Source organism: Passer montanus, unplaced genomic scaffold (genome assembly GCF_014805655.1).
Source record: "Passer montanus isolate IOZ18808 unplaced genomic scaffold, ASM1480565v1 scaffold24, whole genome shotgun sequence".
Lineage (NCBI taxonomy): Eukaryota > Metazoa > Chordata > Aves > Passeriformes > Passeridae > Passer > Passer montanus.
Genome location: NW_024367037.1, coordinates 11,261,761 through 11,284,524, shown reverse-complemented (window position 1 = coordinate 11,284,524; position 22,764 = coordinate 11,261,761). Strand labels below are relative to the sequence as shown.

General features: G+C 35.1%; 1 protein-coding gene across 2 annotated transcripts in view; it reads right to left on the bottom strand.

Moving 5' to 3' along the window:
* CDH19 (cadherin 19) overlaps window positions 1-22,764 on the bottom strand; it is a 114,087-nt gene that overhangs the window by 12,027 nt on the left and 79,296 nt on the right. For both annotated transcript variants that reach the window (XM_039711175.1, XM_039711174.1), the window contains exons 3-9: window positions 21,896-22,190; window positions 15,622-15,741; window positions 14,821-14,985; window positions 13,469-13,653; window positions 12,064-12,317; window positions 9,168-9,304; window positions 2,086-2,207 (exon numbers count right to left, since the gene is read on the bottom strand). In XM_039711175.1, coding sequence (XP_039567109.1) covers window positions 2,086-2,207; window positions 9,168-9,304; window positions 12,064-12,317; window positions 13,469-13,653; window positions 14,821-14,985; window positions 15,622-15,741; window positions 21,896-22,190 — 1,278 coding nt within the window. The remainder of the gene's footprint in view (window positions 1-2,085; window positions 2,208-9,167; window positions 9,305-12,063; window positions 12,318-13,468; window positions 13,654-14,820; window positions 14,986-15,621; window positions 15,742-21,895; window positions 22,191-22,764) is intronic.

Sequence of the window (22,764 nt, the reverse complement as noted above, 5' to 3'; positions counted from 1 at the left end):
TAAGTCCTTTAATTCCTTAAACTAATTCTTCTGAAATGTAAATTTTCTTATTGAACAATTTCTTTCATTGGACAACCAGGCCACCTATAAAATCACATTTGAATCTTTTGGTTTCTTGGTGAGGAAAAAAAAAAGATATTTTTTCTGTGAATAAAAATGAAAAAAATTAAACAGTTAACACCAAAGAAGATACATCAGCTAACAATTTGGTTTTAATCTTAAACACTGAATAAAATATCATAAAGTCTGTCTATGATAATTATGCACTTCAGTAGCATTTTCCTGTTGTTCTTCTTAAGATAATTTGTTAATGAGAAAATTATTTAACATTACTGTCACAGTCTCAAAAGACTAAACTAAAGATGCCTGTGATTCTCAAAAACCTATAAGAATGAAAATAATGAAAAAAAATAAAGTAACATTACGCTTTTCTGTAAGGCGAGAAAAATCACATTCATCCCTCATTCATATATTGCAATGTCAAAGAATTATGCAGTGTACTATACTTAAATAATTTATTATTATTGTTAACAATGCTGTTCTTTACAGAACAGTTTTATCCAGTGATTCTCAAAATACTTATATATATATATATATATGTAATTGATATTGAAAAGTAGCTATTGATAGGTTAGCATACAGATATTATTTATCAGTAGACAACTATGAAATACTAAAAACCTTGAGAAATAAATCACCTGGGTTTTAACTTGTAGGCAAGTATAAAACACGTATAACAAATATCCATGTTATAAGCATCCATATTGAATTCATGGTGTCTTGAAGCCAAGGAGCATAAAGTGCAGTTGATTTAATGCCTGCACTTTTACCTGTCTATGAGATAGCCAAAGAGCAATAGAAATGGCTCACTCCAAATACCTCCTAAACAGGGGTAGCCTTTGCAGACAGGAAGATTTCCAAATGCAGAACAAAGTAGTTGCTGATAGAGAAATATATAAATGGATTAAAAAGGCCATAAAGAGATCACTTGAACAACAGGAAAAGCTTTATTTAACCACAGAGTAAAAGAGGTGAAAAGAAACCAAAATGGCACAAAAAGAGAGACTCTTTGACTCAGAAATCAACATAACAAAATGTTTTAACAGAACCATCACAGATATCCCAAAGGATATTTTTTTTATATCCAATTAGTGTTTTAGAGTAATGGAAAAATGTATAAAATTTTCTCTTTATAGCTTTTTTTTTGTTTGGTTGGGTATTTTGGATGATGTTGTTTATTTTGTATCTTTTTCTTTAAAAAAGACCCAATCCAACCAACCAAAAAACCCAGAAACTAAATCCACCTAATGAAAACCCCCAAACACAACTTTTTAACATCCTAGAGGTTTGGGTTTTTTTTTTGTTTGTTTGTTTGTGGTTTTTTTTGTTTGTTTTTTTGTTGGTTTTTTGTTTGTTTGTTTGTTTTTGTTTTTGTTTTTGTTTTTTTAACAGGAGGAAAATGGAAAGTCAGCAGCATAACTGGGAATTGGGGCAGCTGACTGATGATACGCCATTCATGTCGATATCAAGTAGGAAATGGAAAATAACCTCCTGGGAAGGATGTTAAATATAACAATAGATTAAGCTGCCAGCTAAGGAAGTTATTGTGGAGTTGTGTCTTAAACATTTTCAGACTTGCACTGAACTAGTCAGGATTTGAATTCAGTTCACAGTGAAACATTTCTATCTGAAGGACACAATGGATCTGGCTTGAAATGGGTCTAATCCTGTTCTTATGTTGTTGCTAAGTTCTTATGTTGTTGCTGAAATTACTGGCCACAGCTTTTTCATCTGTGACCTTAACATGAAACAAATTTGTGTCCTGTATTTTTTCAGAAGTTTCTGCCTGTACTTTATTACTTTTTAAAAAAAAATCAAACAAGACACACAGATTTTGTTTTAAAGGGGAAAAAATACACATCACTGTACAGAAATTTAAATTTCATATTATGCATATGTCAACAGAACTAACTTTGGAAGTAGAAAAAATGTATTCTGTACTCACAGAACTGAAATCAAAGCTAAAATCTCAGACCAAATCTTCATTGTAATGAGAAAAATGATGACTAAGTATTTTATGCTCACCTGTCCAGAAACTGCATTTTCACAAACAAATGTTTCATAATTTTTAGGGAATTCTGGTGCATTATCATTAACATCAAGAACTTGGACATAAACATTTGCTTCTGAAATTTTTTCAGGATTTCCTAATGGTTGAAAAAAGACAGAAATAATAAAAGTTATAAATTATCTACTAAATATTTTAAAGTAACGTAAAGATTAGAAAATTTTACCTATATTCTGCAGGGAAGAAAATAATCACAAAGACCTTATAGACATATTTTTATACTATTATAAATAATACAGTACCATTATAATAGTATGTCTTGAGATAAGATATTTCAAGTAAAATTTTGGATTTGTTCATGCTTTTCTTTTCCCAATCAGGAACTGATTTAAATGTAAAAGATAAAACCTGATCAGGAAAAATTAAATAATGTTTTGCTGATGAAAAAAAAATTACTGTACTAGCCATATCTAAGGTTATGTTGTAAGAAAGTGTCGACTCTTCTAAGGGTATCTGGTCAAGGACCTTTTCCAGTGAAACAGGAGTTAATGCGACAAAGAGGAAGCCATAAACAAGAACATACTGGATCAAAAACCTAAGAGACAAGTGATAAAGAGAGGGGATGATGAGCACCTAACCTGGTCAGATATACTATTTGATGTAGGCACCTGAAGTGCGAGAATGTTTTTTCCATCAGATCAATGGCCTTGACAATTGATAAACCAATGGAGAAAAAGGAAAAAAACAGATACAAAACCAAGAGACAGATCTGACAAAACAAACACAGAGACTATGGCAAGGAACAAACCTAATGATAATTGATGGGTTATCCAGAAAACACAGGGCAATTCCAGCTAGATCAATTTGGACTTTGTAACTGGCAACACTTTAAGTGAGAGGTACTCCAGATCTGGAGAAATGGGGACTCAGTGGAGATGTATGGATCCATGGGAAACACGCAGGGAGGAACAAAGAGAGTTCAGCTAGAAAAGGGTATAGAAGGGGCTGGTTGTGTGCAAAACAGGGCCAGCCAGTGCATTTGTCTGGCTGAGCCTTGCACCTGATTACCAGTCTGTTCTATCAACTTACATCTTAATAAATGTTTTCTTAGCCATGTTTCTGCATAATCTCATTCTTTCTCACAAGTGTGCTACAAGGACTAAGTGGCAGCTACTGGTGTGACCTGCATTTGTGTAAGTGAAAATTGATTCCAGATACTGGATTGGGATGGGGGTCTTTGATGCCAGCTACTGACTCAGGAGCACAGGAGATAATTGTCTCTATCCTCCTCAGACTGGGTGTGCATGGGGTTTGTGTGTGTTTTTACTGACAAATTTAAATTGGATTCAACAATGGTTAGGGATCCTTGGGTCCAGGAGAAGTGTTTGGGAGATCCACACTTAGGGAGGACTTGCAAATGTGGGGTGCATGAGGGATTAGTATGTGAGTTGTGTGAGCTTCAAACAAGCATCAAGTGTGCACTGTGTGGTGATTTGGGGGCCCATGAATTAGATAAGAGGACTTGGGATAAAGGAAGGGGTGTTGAGCATACAGAAGTAGATAGTAGAGGGATCCATGAGTGTGTGTGGTGCTTGTGAACCTGGAGAGTGTTGTGCATCTGTGAACATGTCTGCATCAGTGATCTTCTGCCTTCCCAGAAGAAGAGGGAGTGGGCTGCCTGTGCTTGTAGTCAGTGGGAGTCCTGTATGTAGGTGCTGCTGAAGGTAAAGCCTTGTCTGTGTCAATCCGAGTTACTGACTGCTACTGGCTGAGCCTGCAAACACGTCAGCAGCATTCCTGACCTGGGTCTGCTGGTCAACAGCAGCTGAACATGAGCCAGCTTGTGCCCAGGTGGACAAGGATTGTCTAAGGGAGCTGGGCTTGTTTAGTCTGGAGAAGAGGAGTCTCAGGGGAGACCTTATCACTCTCTGCAACTGCCTGAAAGGAGGTTGATCTATTTTCCCAAGTAAGAAGTGATAAGTGGCCTCAAGATGCACCAGTGGAAGTTCAGATTGTATATTAGGAAAACGTTCTTCTTGGAAAAGGTTGTCTAGCATTGGAATAGGATGCCCTGGGAAGTGGTTGAGTCACCATCCTTGAAGGTATCTCTAGTGCCAGATACAGATCAAGCAGCAGGCACATGGTTAAATGGTGGACTTAACAGTGCTAGGTTCATTATTGGATTCAATTACCTTATTGGTTCCTTCCAAACCAAATTACTCCTTAATGATTTGATTCTATATTTGATACCTCTTGGAAGTACTTTACCTATCAGCACATTGAATCCTGACATGCACAGCATAGCTTTAAGAAATATCTGCTTCTCCACAATGTAATTTATTATTCATGTAGGGAAAAAGTTCCTCTGCAATAGTAATGCTCATGTTAACTTGGATGTGTTGTTGAGTAATTAAGATGTTTTTCCAGAGATTAAAGTAACCTGAAAATATTCCAGGAATACTTATCATTTGTCAACCAAAATGTCTGCCAATATATCACTCACCTATATCTAAACCAGGAGTATGTTGATAATTACAGTTAAAATATGTCTCATGTTCAGTGCTTAGTGTCACTGCATCTATCTGTTCAGAAGTTCTTAAGGCATTGATTCAAATTAGTCAAATGGATCTTTAAGAAAAAAAGCTAAAAGTATTCCTTTCTGCCTCTTGTCAAACTACATCAGTTTGGTTGGTTCTTACTCTACTTTTTTTTTAATGTATAATACACTAGGTGCTTGGAGCAAACATTTGTTTTCTTGGATCTTATGGAATCTATGCTGATAGCTTTGAGTCTTTTGCTGAAGGAAATAGCAGCAAAAGCAAGTACCACAGAGATAAATGCATAGCTACTCAACAGTTTCACATTTCTATTCCTCCTGTGAAGTCATTACAGCTGTGCTAATTTACCAAACCTTGTGATCTGTCAGACTCATTTCAAAAATACTTCTTTGTGGGATGACATTTCTCTTGTTGAATCAAACATCCATAATAATACATAATAATACATAAAAAATAGTGTTCAGCTTCTTTTAGATTAACATAAAAAGTAGCATACCTTCCTTTTAGAAATAATATCAAGATTGTAGGAGTTACTTTAATTCTTTTACTGAAGTCAGAATTGGATGTATAGGGCAGAGATTTGACTACATTGTCTTTCAAAGGAGAGCTTTGTAGTCTTTAATGGAAAGCAGGGAATACCTTTGGTGACTTCAGTTGTATAAAAAGTGGCACAGGAAGGACCTAGCTAGGACCTTGCCTATTCTTACCTTGCTTGTTTGTAAGATTCATAGATACTATATTGGCTTCCTTGCACAAAACATTTAGATAGCACATTGTTGGAATCATACCTGTATTCTTTCAATAAAAGGTTGGGGTTTTTTTTTTTGTTTTGTTTTGTTTTGTTTTGTTTTTTTGGGTTTTGTTTGGTTTTTTTTTTGGCGGGGAACAGGGGGAATTTTGTAGTAGCCTTGTTTCTAATTCTTTAGTATATTTGTCTTGTAGTGTCATAGCTGCCTTGATGGGATTTTTTTTTTCCTTAGTATAGGGTTAAATGACAAGGAACAGCATTTCTCTCATTTCTGTATGTATGGAAGTTTTTAATAATATGAAAATTTTTAATTTTTCCAAAATCACAGCTGTTTTGTTTTGGGAGGGAGCAACATATTACAAAACCACTCTTGAAATCAGTGCCTAGGGAATATTAATGACAGTTTTGATGAGGTAGAGTTACTGCATTGTTTGCATTGTGAAGAGCAGGTAGGCAACATGCAGTCAGCTAAAGTACCCATATCCTACATTATCTAAATATCTCCCAGTTGGCAGAAAATTTTTTTGTCACAATCTCTACAAGAGAGATCAGGACTTGAAAAACAAGGACACAGAGAAGAGGATGTCAAGTGCAACAGGCTGGATCAGTGTGAAAATTAAGATGACACTTAAATTGCTAGACACACGTATTAACAACTTGAAAAGAAAAGCAATGACCATCTCTAGACACAAAACAGAATTCAGTATTTGCAGGGGATTAAAGAAAGCTTACATTGACATCAGCCAGTAAACATAAACTTCAAATTATAACAATAATGCTAGCACTACTAATAACAACAAATGTTATCTTTTTATAAAAGATATATCTTATAAAAATTTCTATTTCTATAGCATGACTATCATTTATGCTAAGGCAAATTTCTTTACTTCCTGAAATAAATGAACATAAATTGTTTTTAAGAAAGGACTACTCCAAAAAGTTAAGAGTTTATCAACAAAAATATGTATGTGACAAAAGGCAGGGTGACATTTAATATTTAATTTATATTATCCATACTGAAATTATCACAGAACTTCAGTCCTGTATCCAGGTCTGGAGACCCCCATGAAAGGACACCTGCAAGACTCAGTGGTAAAATGACTCTTGTCTGTTGTGAGTTATTTTTTTTGGGACTGACTGTATTAAGTAAAACTGATCACAGAATCATAGATAATTGAGGTCAGAAAAGACTTCTCAGTTAATCAAGTCAAAATGTCAACCTAACTCTGCCATATTCACCACTAAACCATGACCCCAGGAATCACATCCATGGGTATTTTGAACACTTCCAGGGAAGGTGACTCATTTACTTCCCTGGGAAACTTATTATTTTCCAATGTTGGAAACCTTTTCACAGAAAAAATATTTCCCTAGTATGTAATTAAACTTCCCCTGGTGCAGCTTGAGGCCCTTTCCTCTCATCTTCAGATAAGACTGACCCCCACTTCCCTGCAACTTTCTTTCAGGTACTTGTACAGAAAGTTCCCTGCCAGCCTCCTTTTCTCCAGTCCAAACAACCCCAACTCCCTGAGCTGCTCCTCACAGGACTTGTGTTCCAAAGCCTTCACCCTCTCTGTTGTCCTTCCCTGGATGTGCTCCAGCACCTTCTGGCCACTCTGCCCCCGGCCTGCAGTGCTACGCAGGGTTGGTGACACAAGTGCAGGACCTGGAACTTGGTCTTGTTGGATTTCGTACAATTAGCCTTGGCCCATCAATCCAGCCTGCCCACATCCCTCTGCAGAGCTTTTATACCCTTCAACAGAATAACCTCCCACAGCCCAGCTTGTTGCTATAGATAAGGTGACTGGGAGTGTACATGATCCAATCATCCAGATCATTGATAAAACATATTGAATAGAACTGACCCCGGTACTGAGCTTAGGGAAAACCAGTACTGACTGACTGTCAATTGGATATTAATGATTTAAGGATTTCTTGCTCTCAGGCAGGATTAGAATGACGTTGTTTGTACTTCAGCCTTGTACTTCGTGAAAGTTTCTTACAACCAAGTAAAAACTGATGAAAATAAAATTGATTTTTCTTGAGCTTTAAGCATAAAGTGGAATGAGAGTCAAGAATTTGCAAGTTCTCCCTGCTCACATTTAAGTTCCAGCAAATTAGGCCTACCTCTGGATATTTTTAAAACATGCTCCTTCAATGGCACGAAGATAGGATGATCCACACTACAGGTCCAAAATAACAGAGTTAAGCCTCTCTTACTAATCTCTGATCCCTGCAAACATTGCAAGGGACTCAAAAGTCTTGTATAGTGTATGAATGTCAGGGCATCTCAACAGGCTCCTTGGGAGGTTGCTGTTGTAATGTCGTTTCAATACTTGACTAAGCAACAATGAACTTCTTATTTGAATGAACTCTAATGGCATTTTGATTGTGCTTCAGTGGTGCCACAATGTCATCCACCAAATGTCTCATGCACACAGCATATATTATGACTATATTTCAAGGAATAATATGCTGCTAGTTCCTGATACAAATCCTTTCACGTGTGCCCAGACCAAGATGACCTAACTTGAGATATTTTGAACATATTATAGACATTGACCTTATAATCTTAAAGAAATAAAGAATAAGAATTTGAACATAACGAGGTCTCCATTTCTGTATAATAGCTTTCATTACCGTGAAATTCTCACTTTCTTTTGCTGCAGGAGACGGTTATTCATTTGTAACATTTAGTTCTCTCCTGTTTTATTGTTTAACTAAACAAAAAAGTCTAGGCCAAAGTTATCCTGCTGTGTTTCCACAGAGCTGTTCATGACATGCCAGAGACCAAATTTGCTAACACCTGTCATCTGCCCAACAACATGAGAATGAAATTCATGCTTAAAATCTCACAGAAGCTGAAAAGGAAGACAGTACCATCAATTCCTAAATACAAGTTAAAGACTTCAATGAAAATTGATACTGACTATCCTATAGTAGACTTCCAGCAGCAATGTTCTACAGGGAAGTCTCCCTTTTGGCAACAGTGAAGTTTAACAATATATGTTTAAAGTGGTCATAGCAATAAATGGCATTTAACTGAGATTCAGGAATAAAGAACAGACTCTAAGAGTATTTGGGAAAATCTGTCTGATTTACTGATTTTACTCTAGCTTCACATGGTTTTCCTCCTTCCTGAGGATAAATGGGATTAGTTTTTAAATAATATCCCAGTAATCTTGTTAAACTGCCTTATAAATGAGGATCTGTTAAATTTCTAGTTCTGTCCCAGATTTAGGGCCACCAGATCACCAAAAACACAAACAGGGGTAATTTGCATTTGACTTTCAAACAAAATTGACATGTGAAATCTATATAAAAGGTGCTTCAAGGCTCTAATTGTCCCTGAATAGAAGTCTAGATGCTTAGGCCTTAACATTCACAATTAATTTGAGCCACAGGTTTCTGACTGGTGTTAAATTAGACCCTGGCTAATTTCACACTAGTCAAAAATCTGGTGTGAAATTAACCAGGGTCTAATTTAACATAAGATCTTGCACTGCAGGAGCAATTCTTATGCTTCAGTGTAACTTGAAAGCCTTACACTCTCGATCCTATTACAATTTCTTTTTTCATAAGGTCATCTTTTATGCAAAAGCACAGGACCTTGGAGCTCAAATATATTCCACTTCTATTTAACTAATCATTTTAATAATGCTCCTTAGTGTAGCAAGCAACAGTAATATAATCAGAAAGAAGAATGTATTCTCCACTTAAAAGAAGGCACATACAAAGGATAATTACAGTTCACACTGTAAAAACCCCAGCGTTCCTTACATTTCTTACTCACTTGTTTCTGTGGCTGTAACAGTTATGTTGTGCCAAGAAGCTATCTCTCGGTCCAGAGGTTCAGTGGCAATGATTGCTCCATTGCGTTCATTGATGCTGAACAGTCTCTTTAAATGACTGCTGTGGACAATAGAGTACCTGCACCAAAAAAAAGGAAAGACATTCTGTAGTACTGAAAAGTTCCATCAGAGGCAAGGACATAGAAAGCTATTGTCAACTGAGAAAACAGAGCTGCGCATATATGCACATAAATGTGTGCTGCAACAACTCGGAAATCATGAAAAATGTACATGTATAAACATTTAAAATTCACTGCTGCCAAGATCAAAGCTCTTCCTTTTATAAAACTAAATACGTCTCAGATCTATATTAATATGAACTGAATCCAAAATGCATTATTCATTCTTACTTCTAAGTCAGTCTCACAGCAGGTGAATGACTTCATTGAAAAGAAACAGCAAAATTGCCACTTGTGAAATGAATAACAGCAACATCTAAGTGGAGGTATAATGGCAAATCTATTTTATCATTGCTGACATGCTCTGATGCCAAGGGAATAGGCATTATAAAGATAGACAACTATCTGTAATGAGGTGACACTAAGGCAGAGTACAAAATCCTACGGCACGAGATGATTGCAGGAAAGACTCAGCACTCCCGAGTCTTTGCTGAAAAGGCTCCAGATGCTGAGGACATGTACATGTGCACATACACATACACTCAAGCTGTTAAAATCTAACCACTTGTCACAGGGCAAAGATGAACTGAAATAGCAACCAAAGACATTCAAATCTCTAGTCAAAGATATTCAAATGTAAAATATATTTACTGCTGTTTTTAATGGTCGGCAAAGCAGAGGACCGTAGCATTCACATTTTTTGAAAAATCTCTTCACCCAGCTGGGAAGCTGAGAAACTTCAGAGAAAAAGAAAAACAATTTTTATCTCATTTGCTTCTTCTGTGCTGTGCTCACATGTGAAATGTGCTTGGAGATTGTTTACCAACAGATAATTGTTTCATTGGATTCTGGTGTGAGTTGTTTTAATGGCCAATCAGTGCCAAGCTGTGTCAGGACTCTGGAAAGAGTCAGAAGTTTCCATTGTTATCTTTTTAGCATTCAGTAAGTACCCTCTCTGTATTCTTTAACATTATATAGTATCATAAAAGAATAAATTAACCTTCTGAGAAAATGAAGTCAGATTCATCATTCCTTCCTTCATTGGAGCACCCGATACAAATACAATAGAAGACAATTGCAGTTGCTAATAAAGTCCATTTCATGGAAATAAAGCCTGTTTGAATGATAGGAAGATTCTTTCCATTCCAATCTGGAATACCCACATGCAACTATTTCTTCTTATTTTACCTTTAATTCTGCTTGACAAAGCCTTTCTGTTTCCTGTTGACACTTAGGGTCCAGCTCAGACAATGTGTCAGCAGTTAAATGACTCTCTAATTTGTTATCTATAGATACATTTTGGTTTTTTTTAAAAAACCCAGTAAGAAGATAAATCGAAGAACCAGCACAATACCATAAGTGAAAGCTCTTATTATCTGAACCAAAGTTTGGATACTTATAAACTTCTATTTAAGGTATTTATAATTTTTTTCTGAATATAGTCATTTTATTTGGGCATAATTTGGCAATCTGATTCTTGATAAACATTTTTCAGAAAAACAATATTAGGTTTAGGGGTTTTTTAATTTTTTTATTACTAATGTGATGTTTTGTTGCACATCTTTTTTAACTTGTTTGTTTGAAATGTGGAGTCCACAAAGCAACACAAGTTGTTTTCTATGTTATAAGTAACTGCTGTCATTTATTATAGGAATGATTTCAAAATTAAATTCATTTGCATGGTGCTTAGCCCAAAAAACATATCTTTATATTATAAGTGATATACTCTATTCTAAAATAACTGATTGATGCAATACCTGTGTCACTGTTTTGGGACTATGTGGACATTTTCAGTTTGAAGCCAGTTCCTCCAAAACATTTCTGACTAAAAAGTTATAGATATGTGTTAATGTTTAATTGTTCCACAGGAGATGTTGAAGTCACCTAGTCAAACTACCAAATGAGCCCTTTTAGAGGGGGGAACAAAAAAAAAAATCCATGTACATTTTTTTCCCTATTTAATTTAACATATTAGTAGTCTAATAAATAATAGTAAATTAATAGAAAATCATAACAAATCACCACCCACAGCTCTGAAGCTTTAGCATAATATATATGTATTTCTCCTATTAGAAATCTACATACCATAAATTATTTTGTGTCTCAACCATTTGTCACTGCTTTGTCTAAATTGCATAGTACACAGTGATGTCAGGCAATTCAAGAAGCTATTTTAATTATAAATCCCATGTTAAAGATTAATTACCTGTTTTTTCCTTTAAGAGACAGCAAAATTATTTATCACCGATATTATAAATAGCAGAATCTGTTGTTGCTGGGTTGAGTGGCTAGGTGTAAACTGGCTTGCGGTAAGCAATTGTTTTGGGTCTTCTTGCATCACTTTTTTTCTTGGAGATTTGTTGAAGATTTGGGTTTTTCCTATCTCTTATTTTCTTTGATACTACTATTATTTTTGTTATTGTTATTATTTTGATATATAAAATCATAATAAACAACCGTCCTTATTTGAACCCATGAGTTCTCACAACTTTATGGTTTCAATTCTCTTTTACATCCCAGTGGCTGTGGGCACGTGCCTGTATGGTCCTTACCTGCCAATGGGGGTTAAACCATGACATCTGCAATAACCTTGTCTATCACAGTAAAAGCAATTAAGACAATTAACTGTAATTATGAGCTGTGGTAAGGAACAGAAATACCCTTTGGAAATACCAACTGTATTTGCTTTTGAGGCCAGTTCATATTTTAGGAGAGGTACCTGACTGGACTCTCATCACCATCTGGATCTCTGGCAGTTACGACCCCCACCAGTGCACCCCTCATAGCTCCTTCAACAATCTCCATCACATAGTTGTCCAAGGTGAAAACTGGAGGTTCATCAGAATCTTCCACATTGATTTTGACAATGGTTGTGTCTTCAAATGGTCCTTCTTTCAAAAAACGCTCATCAATGTATCTGTTTACAGCTTTTACTTGAATACTGTATCTCCTTTTGCTCTCATAATCCACTCTCTGTTAAGAAAGAAAGAAATAAAGTGAAATTTGGAATATTTCTTTCTCCATATTTAAATTAAATATAGTTCAATAAATGATGTGAGATTAAAGACAAAGTAGTGTTATACTTCTTTTAAGATTGTTCAAAAAAATGGTTACTACTAAAAGTTAATTCTAAGGTTTTCTTTTTATGTTAAAAACACTTTCAAATTCAAAAGTGCTTGTTTGCTTTCATGTTTTGCTCTGGCTTTAATGCTGCAGTCAAGCAACATTGTAAAAAAGAATTCCCATAGAATGTAACCCCTAACGACATAGTTTCATTTACAATTTTAGTAATTTTCTTCTGAATTAAAGAAATAAATAAAACAAAAAGGCCTACTAAATAAATAACTTCCCAAGCTAAAAAACAAAACCAAAACCCACAAAACAAACAAACAAAAAATATCAAAACACAAAAACTCCAAAATTTTCACACTTAAAGCATTCAATTTTTCAAGCTCCTACATTTCACTAGGCTATTGAACTCTGTCTTCATTTCAGATGATCCTGGAGATGACTGAGAAATCTTCCCGAGTGTTTCCAAAATAAATTACACAGTATCAAAGAATATAAATTTTTGATATTCATAAACTGTACTTTTTTGATCGCACTTAGTATATTTTTAAAGCTATGCCCCAAAAAATACTCCAAAGAATATAAATTTTTGATATTCATAAACTGTACTTTTTTGATTGCACTTGGTATATTTTTAAAGCTATGCCCCAAAAATACTCTACTATCTAGTATAATAATAAATTCTTGTTTCAGTTAACAGGAGGTATTGAAAGTGAGGTGAGATTGCTTGCAATTTATTGATAAATATTTTACAGGCAATGCACAGAAGAGAGAACATTTTCTCACAACGGGATGTACTGTGTGGCACAGTTAGGGATAACATTAAGATACTCTGTCGCTATTATATTCAGAAGTAATAGGAAAGAGTCAGAAATGTCAACAGAAAGTAAAGGCTTTTTCTTTTTTATCCCCAGTAATATTCCAATCAAATCACAAAGCCTAAAGAAAAATGAGTAAGGGAATCCGAAGTAGTAGACCTGTTTTGCACATCCAGCTTGCTTGCGGATTTTCTTTCAAATATTTAGAGATTTTTTTTAAAGTTTCTGAGATCCCACCTTTTTTAGTAAGATAATTCCTTCTTGAGTCTCATTGTTAGTAATGATGTTAAAAACATCTGAGCTGTCTGCTTCAATGAAATAGTCCATGGCTGCGTTGTCTCCAATGTCTCTGTCTTCTGCGAAGACTTTGCCTACGGTGGTGCCCACGGGAGCTTCTTCAGAGACACTCATGTAGTAGAGCCCTAAAGAAAGAAATAATGGCAATGTTTAGTGATCTGCCGTGGTTAATAAGTGCTGCAGCTTGAGGTTCTCAGAGAGCTGCGAAAAGCCCCAGATTCTACTGGAGCAATCAACGTGATCTGGCATTGTATAGATCTTGGGTGCAGGGCAGGACAATCTTTTCCCTTGGGAACCCTTCCCTCTCAGCCCTACTTCAGCAGTGTATAGAGCAAAGGACTGAAAAAACCCAACAAACAAAACAACAGCTAATGGTTTTAGACTGAAGGAGGGAAGGATTAGATCAGATATAAGAAAAATGCTTTTTACTCTGAGGGTGAGGAAATACTGACACAGGTTGCCTAGAGACAAGGTGAATGCTCCATCCCTGAAAAAATTCTACATCAGTTTGAATGCAGATCTGAGCATCCCTTCCCAAGGAAGGTTGCACTAGATGGCATTGAAAGGTCCATTCCAACACAAACTATTCTGTGGTTCTGTGACTGAGCGTGGTGAAAAAACAGCCAAGGACAGAACTTCCCAACAGTGCAGTTTTTTCCTGCTAGCCCAATAAGCATCTCCCACATCTGCTACCTTTCCAACACAAACTATTCTGTGGTTCTGTGACTGAGTGTGGTGAAAAAACAGCCAAGGACAGCACTTCCCAACAGTGCAGTTTTTTCCTTTCCACATCTGCTACCTGGACAGAGAGGTTCACCTCATTTGCCAAAAACTCTCTAGCATGTGTCAGAAAAAAATGAAGAGAGGAAAATAAGAAAGAAGGTGAGTGAAAATGAAGCTAAATATCCTGTTTTCCAGATTTTATGCTGAGGTAGTGCAAATTATAGGGAAAGCAGTTTAACAATTTGTCTCCAAAGTCTATTAGCAAGTAAAACCAGCAGACTTGAGATTTTTGAAATTATAGATTTTCTTTTTTCTTGATTTTTGAGCTTTTTGAGGACTTTGTGATTTTTTTTCCACTATTTTTTTTTTTTTACAGCTGTATGCTGAAGTCAAAGCACAGCCCTGTTCTAAAAAGACCTACTTTTTTCCACCTTTTTTTTTTTTTTACAGCTGTATGCTAAAGTCAAAGCACAGCCCTGTTCTAAAGAGACCTATGTGCAAACCTAACAGAGCTACAGTGGATCTAAACTTCCTCAAGAATTCCATTACTGTAATTAGCCTCTACTCACGCTGTTGAAATTCAGGTGGATTATCATTGATGTCAGAGAGATTGATGGTAACAGTGGCTGTTGCAGAAAACGCTCCTGGTTGCCCAACCATATCTTTGGCTTGAATGATGACCAAATACTGATCTTTTGTTTCTCTATCCATTTGGGAAGCCATTCTAATGACCCCTAAAAACAAGAAATATAATACAATGGCAAATAAGTCTCATTTTTTTCTCAACATCTGACATGGGTATATAGTATAATATGCATGTAACATGTATCACTGCACCTAGCTATAAATTTTCATTCTAAACTGCACATAGCACAACTGTTCTTATACTGGGTATTAGTCCTCATAATAGCAAGTACACTCTATGTCAAACCCATTCATATATTTAGAGTTCTGAGGAGCAGAATACTCCATATATTTCCTCTACCATACAGAGCCATCTCTCTTACTCAGAAATTAGGTTTTTGGAGGGATGTCACATATCTGCTGTTTCTCAACATACGATAGAAATATCGCATGATGTGCCACTGAGATGTTGATTAAGAATCATTCCTAGAATAATTTATAAAGTGTGATATTCAGAGTCTAGCTCTTTAACAGGATAATTTTCTAATAAATTTGGATTTGCTAGAGAGAAAGAATTTCATCTTCCTATGGGAAAGAAAAGTGGGGTTTTTTTTCAGATCTAGGATCTATACAGAGATGCAAAAGTGTAGAGTGGTGCCAGCTGATCTTTGTGTTGAAATCAAGAAAGACCATTTTGCTTGCATCCATTTTATGAGTTTATGAATGTACAAATCCACTTGTGGTACCTGTCTTTGGCTCCACAGAGAAATAAGGCTGTCCATCAACAAGACTGTAAATCAGACGAGCACTATTCCCATAAGAAGGATCATCAGCATCTGTAGCTGTTACCTGCGTAACCGAAGTACCTCAAGGAAAAATAAAACAGATTATGTTTGTTTTCTTCTTGTACAAATTGTCTCATAATTACAAAACATAAGTTCTTTAAAAACCTTTTAACATACCAGTTATACTAATACAGTCCTAAAAATTTACAGGAGCAAATGGCACCTATTACATTTACCATTAAAAAGGGAAAACATTTCCTCAGCAGCTGTTCTTGTTGCATTCAAAATTTCAATTAAAATAAAAATAAATCATATATGTTTTTTCAGCACTACATTTATATTGCTTAAAATGCTACATCTATCATGCCTATTTTCTAATATGTCAGTGAAGTAAAGCAAATTGTTTCTCCTCCCCTCCTTCAAAGTATTTTACAGAATGCTCCCATAGGAATAAGAAAACACAGTCGCTTTATCATCAGTAGGCCCACTGGTGATAAAAAAAATTAATTGTTAATAGGCAAAGCAACCAAGAAATATAACAAGGCTCAGATAATTTTTTTTATTCTTGAGTCTTTAATGAGCTTGTCCCTGTGCAAAACTTGTAGCAGAAATCCCAATGCAAAAACACAGTGGAATCAAAATACAGAGCTTAGTTTCTTCTTTGATGGGGAGCTGCTCATATCCTAGATAGAAGATTGACAGTAGTCTCATGGCACCTTCTCTAATGACTGTCCTTTAAAAAAAAATATTCACAGTAAAATAATTTTTTAAGGTAACCATTATTTTTTTTTCTTTTTTTTCCTCACCTAGATTCTGCATTAGCAAACAAATATCAGTTCTTGTGAGGAACAGCAGGAAATCAAGCTACTTTCTAAAAATTTCTGGCATACACTCACATGGTTGCACCTGCTTATCAGTACACCAGTATAGTTAGGCTGGAGGAGAAAAGATGAAGAAAAGGTGGAGTGTAAGGAGTTAGACCAGAAACACCATTTTTAAATGACAAAAACAAATGTGATATTTGTCCCAAATGAAACAAATATATTAATTGCTGGGTTTTCTAGCAGCTAAATATTTTTATTTTGAAATAGAAATGAAAAAAGCTTTCTCATATAATTTGCTTCTTAAAAAAAATAATTTTCTTTTTCATTTTCTCTCAATTTATTGAGCAGCATTTGAAGTGATTCCATAACACATGTTATCTTCTCTCAGGCAGAGAGTAAACTAAGTTGTTATTAATTCAAACCAAATTTTGGATGTATATGTCCTTAATAACTTACATACAATAACAAATATTTGACATGGGTTTAGATGCATAAATATAGATGATTTAGGTCTGTGTATACATGTATAAATACATATACAGATCCTATTGCTTTGGAGAAATTTAAAGATAAAATTACAGATTCATATTTAATCAGGGCAAACATATGCCTCAGAAAACACAGAATTCTTTAATAAGTCGGAAGAGCAAGTGGAATCTTTAGCTAAATAACTGTTAACTTTGTATCATCTGTGATATAAGAAAATTGCACTCACAGTCACAGAAAATTAATCTTCTAAGAAAATTTAGCATTACTAGAACACAGTTGCTTTGGAAAAAAAAAATTCTAGTTAGGAAAGGATCAGGCACTATGGATGATCTGACAGGTTTAGTATGTTATTAATGCCATTTTCTACTAAAAAACTCAAGTGTCCACAACTATGAAAATTAGTAAATCAGGATATTTATTAGTAAATCAAGAATATTTAATAAATCAGGAATATTTAGTAAATCAGGAATAAAAGTAAATCAGGAATATATTTAGTAAATCAGAAAAAAAATACAAAATATATAGGACTTCAAAGTCATCATCACGGCTTTTGTACATCTCACATTTAAAGGTAAATCTATTTTCTGCACAGTTTCTAAGCAGTATAAAGAAATATTGAATCTAAACCAGCATTTCCTCCTTCTCTGGGACCCACACACTTTTCTTCTTGTCTGTTAATTCTTCTGGAGTATTTCAGAACACAGTAGTAAGGACTTTGTTCAGCTGGAACCAGTGAGATGAAGCTGGTGGATGTGATCAATGGAAATGTGAATAGTCAAAAGGAATCTAGTAAAGAGGGAGTTGATTTGGAAGGAAGAAATAACAGATATCCTGCACTCCAAGGAGGAAGACAATTAATTCCTAAAGCTGAGTCACCGGAGACCATGTAAAGAGCAGGCTATAATTTTTTTAGAACAAAGATTGTGTGATAACTACATGAACCTCTACATTAAGTATGGACTATATAGCAAGAAGAAAAAAGTTACCCTGGCTTTAGAGTAGTTTCTCAGTTTTTAGTTTTTCACTTTCATGAAACTTGTATTTCTTTATACATTTATATAACCATGACAAATAAAAAAAAAAATCCACCAAAATGAGCTAAACTAAAACTGAAACAAAACCCCGACCAAAAAAACCAAACAAAACAAACAAACCAAACCAAAACCAAACCAAAAAACAGAACCCACAAAACCCCCCAAAACCCAACTCAAATCATTTGCAGAATGAAATTATATTTACCCAGCATTTGTATTTGGATTCAGAAATTGATATGTTAATATTCTATATTCAAAAACTCCCAAGAGCCATTATTTGTAACTACATGATTGTGAGAAGAATTATTGAACAGATAAAAAAATCATATATTTTAAAACAATCAATTAACTTACCCCCCAAAATTAAGAAACTTCAAAGCCCTAGTCCTGACATTGCAAATATCACATGATATAACTGACAATTGAACTTTTTGATTAGTTTTATTTAAGTCAAACTGCTACTTTCTATCTTTGCAGCCTTGGTTTTACCCTTCTTGAGTGAAATACGGTAGAGTGCCACTCATAGGCTGCAGCCCATTAGGTATACTGTGGGGCCCTCATATGGCAAATAGCTGTTCATTTTTCTAACTAGAGCTTGAGATCTATAAAGACATTAAGTACTGATTGATTATTGCATCTGACTCTTAACCACTCCATCAGATATACTGCATTTGTACAAGTTTAACAGTTATAAGGAAGACAGTGTAAAATTGTACCAAATGCCTGAGGGTAAAGAGTCCTGTGTTCTCAGAAGAGAGTCCATTTGCTGACACGCTTTTCATTTACTGTGACACTTGCATATAAAACCCTAATAAAATTTAGTACTGAATATAAAAGAGAGCTAATAAAGAATTAAAATGTATTCTAATTTGTTGGCACATTTGTGTATACATTGGTACTTGTAACTAACTTCAGGCACAGATATTTGAGTCTATTTTCTGGTTTTGCTGTGGTTGTCTGAGGCTCTGAATTATTCTCTACCTGCTTTTTTAGTTCCAGAGAAAATGTGACCTCCTTTCCCAAGTCTTGACCATGCTTCCTAAGAATGTTTTCTTTGAGGAAATTATCAGGAGACCGAGCATCAGTGAGCTGAACCAAAGCTAGAGAGCACTGAAACAGGGCAAAGAGCAAGCCTCTCTATTGAACTGCATCATTTAAATTACATCTGTTCTTCACCCCTTATTATGCAAGAGTATGTTTTGGTTCACTGGGAGAAAAGCACTAATATAATCAACCGCTATGCTATCGATACTGTAAACTTCAGTGGGATGCTCTTCCCCTCTGCTAGGAGTTTATAAATTTCCTTGTAAGATTGGTTTAGAATGCACACTGAAACAGGTTCCACCTCAGTAGTGCAGTCCCTACCTTTTGAGAAGCAGGGTAAGTGAGGCCCCAGAAGTACTCATGGTGTGTGGCTCTGTTGTTTCATGTTTTGAAGCTGACCACTATCAAGGTACACACTCTACTTGCATTTTATATTCCAGACATATGCATTAGTATTCCAGTAGTGTCTCCATGAAAGAAGTAGATGAAAGAATGATGTCTGGAATGGCTATGGTATTAGTGCTAGAGAGGTCAAGTGTAGAAGCAGTAATGCAGAAAATATTTCAAGATCCTGGATGACCTGGATTCATCTATCATACACTGGATGACCATAAATCTGTGAGTTTACTATTTCAAGAAGTCCATGTCTGAGGGAGAAGGCAAATAGGGATTTTACTTCATTTTTTACCCATTCTGACAAATGCGACCTGGCTTCTGATTTTTAATTATTTTTTTCATTTCATTTGTTTCTATATTTTACTGGAATATTTTTTATTTATAATATTACAGGAATATCACAAAGTAAATTACATTTTCTGCAGTTTAATTAATCTTATGCTGAGGTGATACCATGTTTTAGAAATCTAAATATATAATAGATGTCACAGGACAGTGGACAAAGACAGCTGAGCCTTCTATTTATAGTGTATCTCTTTATAGCAAACTTAAGGCAGTATACAGTGAAAGTTCTCAATGGTCAACTTCTTGTTGATGGTTTCTGGTAAGAAACAGTATATGGGAGAAGATTACTACCATTGTTTTTGGTCTTAAGTACCACCCTCCTTGACTATTTAGTTTTTTTCTTTTTTTCCCACATAGCCATCATAAAGACAGAAAGATAAAATTGAAGGAATTCAGTTGTTCATACATTTATATGAATGGTTACAAGTCTCTGCAAGTATAAATGAATACATAATAAATAATCAGCCATTTAAAAAACATTTTTATAAGAGACTAAGGAGACTATACACAGTGTTTTACCAGAGGGGGAAAAAAAAGAAAAAGAAAGGAATTATAAAAGTCCTAAATTTTTGAATTTTTCAGATGATTCTAGACAATGAACTGTACTCATTTTTACTATAAGCACATAAAAAATAAAAATGCAAAGGTCTTTGACAAGTCACTTGTCTCCAAACCTGAGCAAATGAACAAGATGCAAAAGCTGGAAGAGTACTCTGAACTAGCGACTGATTCTGTTAGAAAAAGTTATTTGAGCAAGAGGTCAGGTGCGGAATTAAGTCTGTCTGCACAGAAGAAAATGGCAGTGAAGAAACAATAAAAGTGATTTCTCTGGTGGAAAGTGGTATAAGCAGGTAGCAAGTATCACTAGCAAATAAATTGACAAATGCATGTCTTTTGCAGCTACTGCTGCTAGTGATGATGAGCTCCTGCATCCTGGCAGAAATTAGGATACTAACCTCACTTCCAATTAAATAACAGGCATGATTATAATTTTCTTTAACCTACCATTGTGGCTGGTAGAAGATAAAGCTTATGTCTTTTTGTCAAATATTCACTGATTCTGCTCTAAAAGTTGAGCAGATAATGCTTTACAGCATCACTGATGCTATTACATTAATGACCTCATTGATTCATACCATTTAAAGCACCACAATATTGGAATTTCTTTTCAATATCAGTTGCAATAAAAATAAACAAAAGGAGTAGATGTATAAATGTGAAAGATTACTGGGATCTTTTATGTAAGATCTGAAGAATCTTGTTTCCTTTTGATTTTGAAGATAGCTATTTGGAGATATTATCTATAATATGCCTGTTTACATCAGCTGTACTGTTACTTTGGGGTTTTTGAAGGCTTACATGTGCACATATTATGAATGCATTTGTGTATGTTATGAATGCATTTGTGTATGTAAACATATATATATATATATACACATATACCTATATTTGCCAGATGTTGTCTTTGCTTTGCATTTGTTGTATTGTTTCCAGATACCTGACAGATCCTAGTATAGGGCTGTCTGATCATGTGAAAGTGAGAAAGAAGAGGTAGAGGGATTATGCTTTTCCTCTTGACAGGAAAATTACAATTCAAGTATTAAGAAATCAGAAGGCAGAATGTATTCACTGCACACTATCTAATCCAAACAAGGAGAAGCTGACTGAGGGGAAAGAGGCTTGGCAGTGTAAATAAGCAAGCAACATGCAGACAGAGAAGGTGGCCATCACTTCTTCCCAACTGGCTGCAGTACTCTAGCTATTTCTACTGAGAATATTATATTTTTAAACAAGTGCAAATTTCAAGGCTGAATCACTGATGGGAAAGACAAATGTCTATACTCAATCCAAGTATGTATCCAGAATCTATAAAAAGACTTGGATAGATGTAGGTACCTAAATATTTAAAAACAAGAATGTTAAGTAGAGGTATTTACAACCGTCAAGTTAAGAATATACCTTTGCAAATTTCCAAACCTGTAAAAGAGTTCCCTTCCATTTTACTGAGATACAGTCTATAACGTATGCTATTAAGATTTTACTTCAACATAGCTGTCTAGAAAAAATCAGGAAATAAAGGGTTTGGTTCATAGTATATCATACCTTCAGGCGACATCTCTGGAACAGTGGCCACATAAGGTCCATCCAAGAACTGCGGTTCATTGTCATTGACATCTCGAACCTTGATGATAAATTCTGATTCAGGTTCAACAGGAAGATGAGTGCTCCTGTTAATTGCTTGTGCTCTTAGAGTGTAGAAAGGTTTCTTTTCTCGATCCAGCTTTTGTCTTAGATAAATTTTGCCATCATATTCATTAATGAAAAAAAAGCTTCCAGCTCCCTCCCCAGTCAAAATGTATTGTAAGCTGCCATTCTCCTTGTCTAAATCTGATTTCAGCTGAAAGTAAAAGGGAGAAAAATAAGTCACAGTTTGGGAAGAATGAAGTTTTGAAATGCTCATTTTTTGCTTTGTTTTGATTCTACAGTGAAGTCTGCTGCTAATGAGCCTTCTTGGACACTATTGTTTGAAAGGAGGTGCTGTAAACTTTTCTGCCAACCATTTCAATTTTAAAATATTTAAAATTATTTTATTTAAAAGTATTGATATAACAGACTTATAAATGCATGATTATCCTGAAAAGAGATGCTTCAGCTACTTTGAAGTGAAGGGAATGCATCTATGTACCTATTTAGTTAACTGTTTTTTCAGCTTCCCTACAATTCTGCTGAAAACAATGCAAAGGTCATTAAACGTTGTCTAATTTTTTATTATTGCAGATGACACATGTACTTTTTAAGTTGTTCATATTTTTTACTCAACAATGCAAAGTGTAAATGTGTGCAACAGTGATGTTCTGTTTCTATTGAAATATTAGAGGGGAAAAGACATTCTGTGGTGAAAATCTGTATTGTTTATTCCAAAATAAATTGATAGACATTTTCCATTTCCTTCCAGGATGGTCTACATCCTC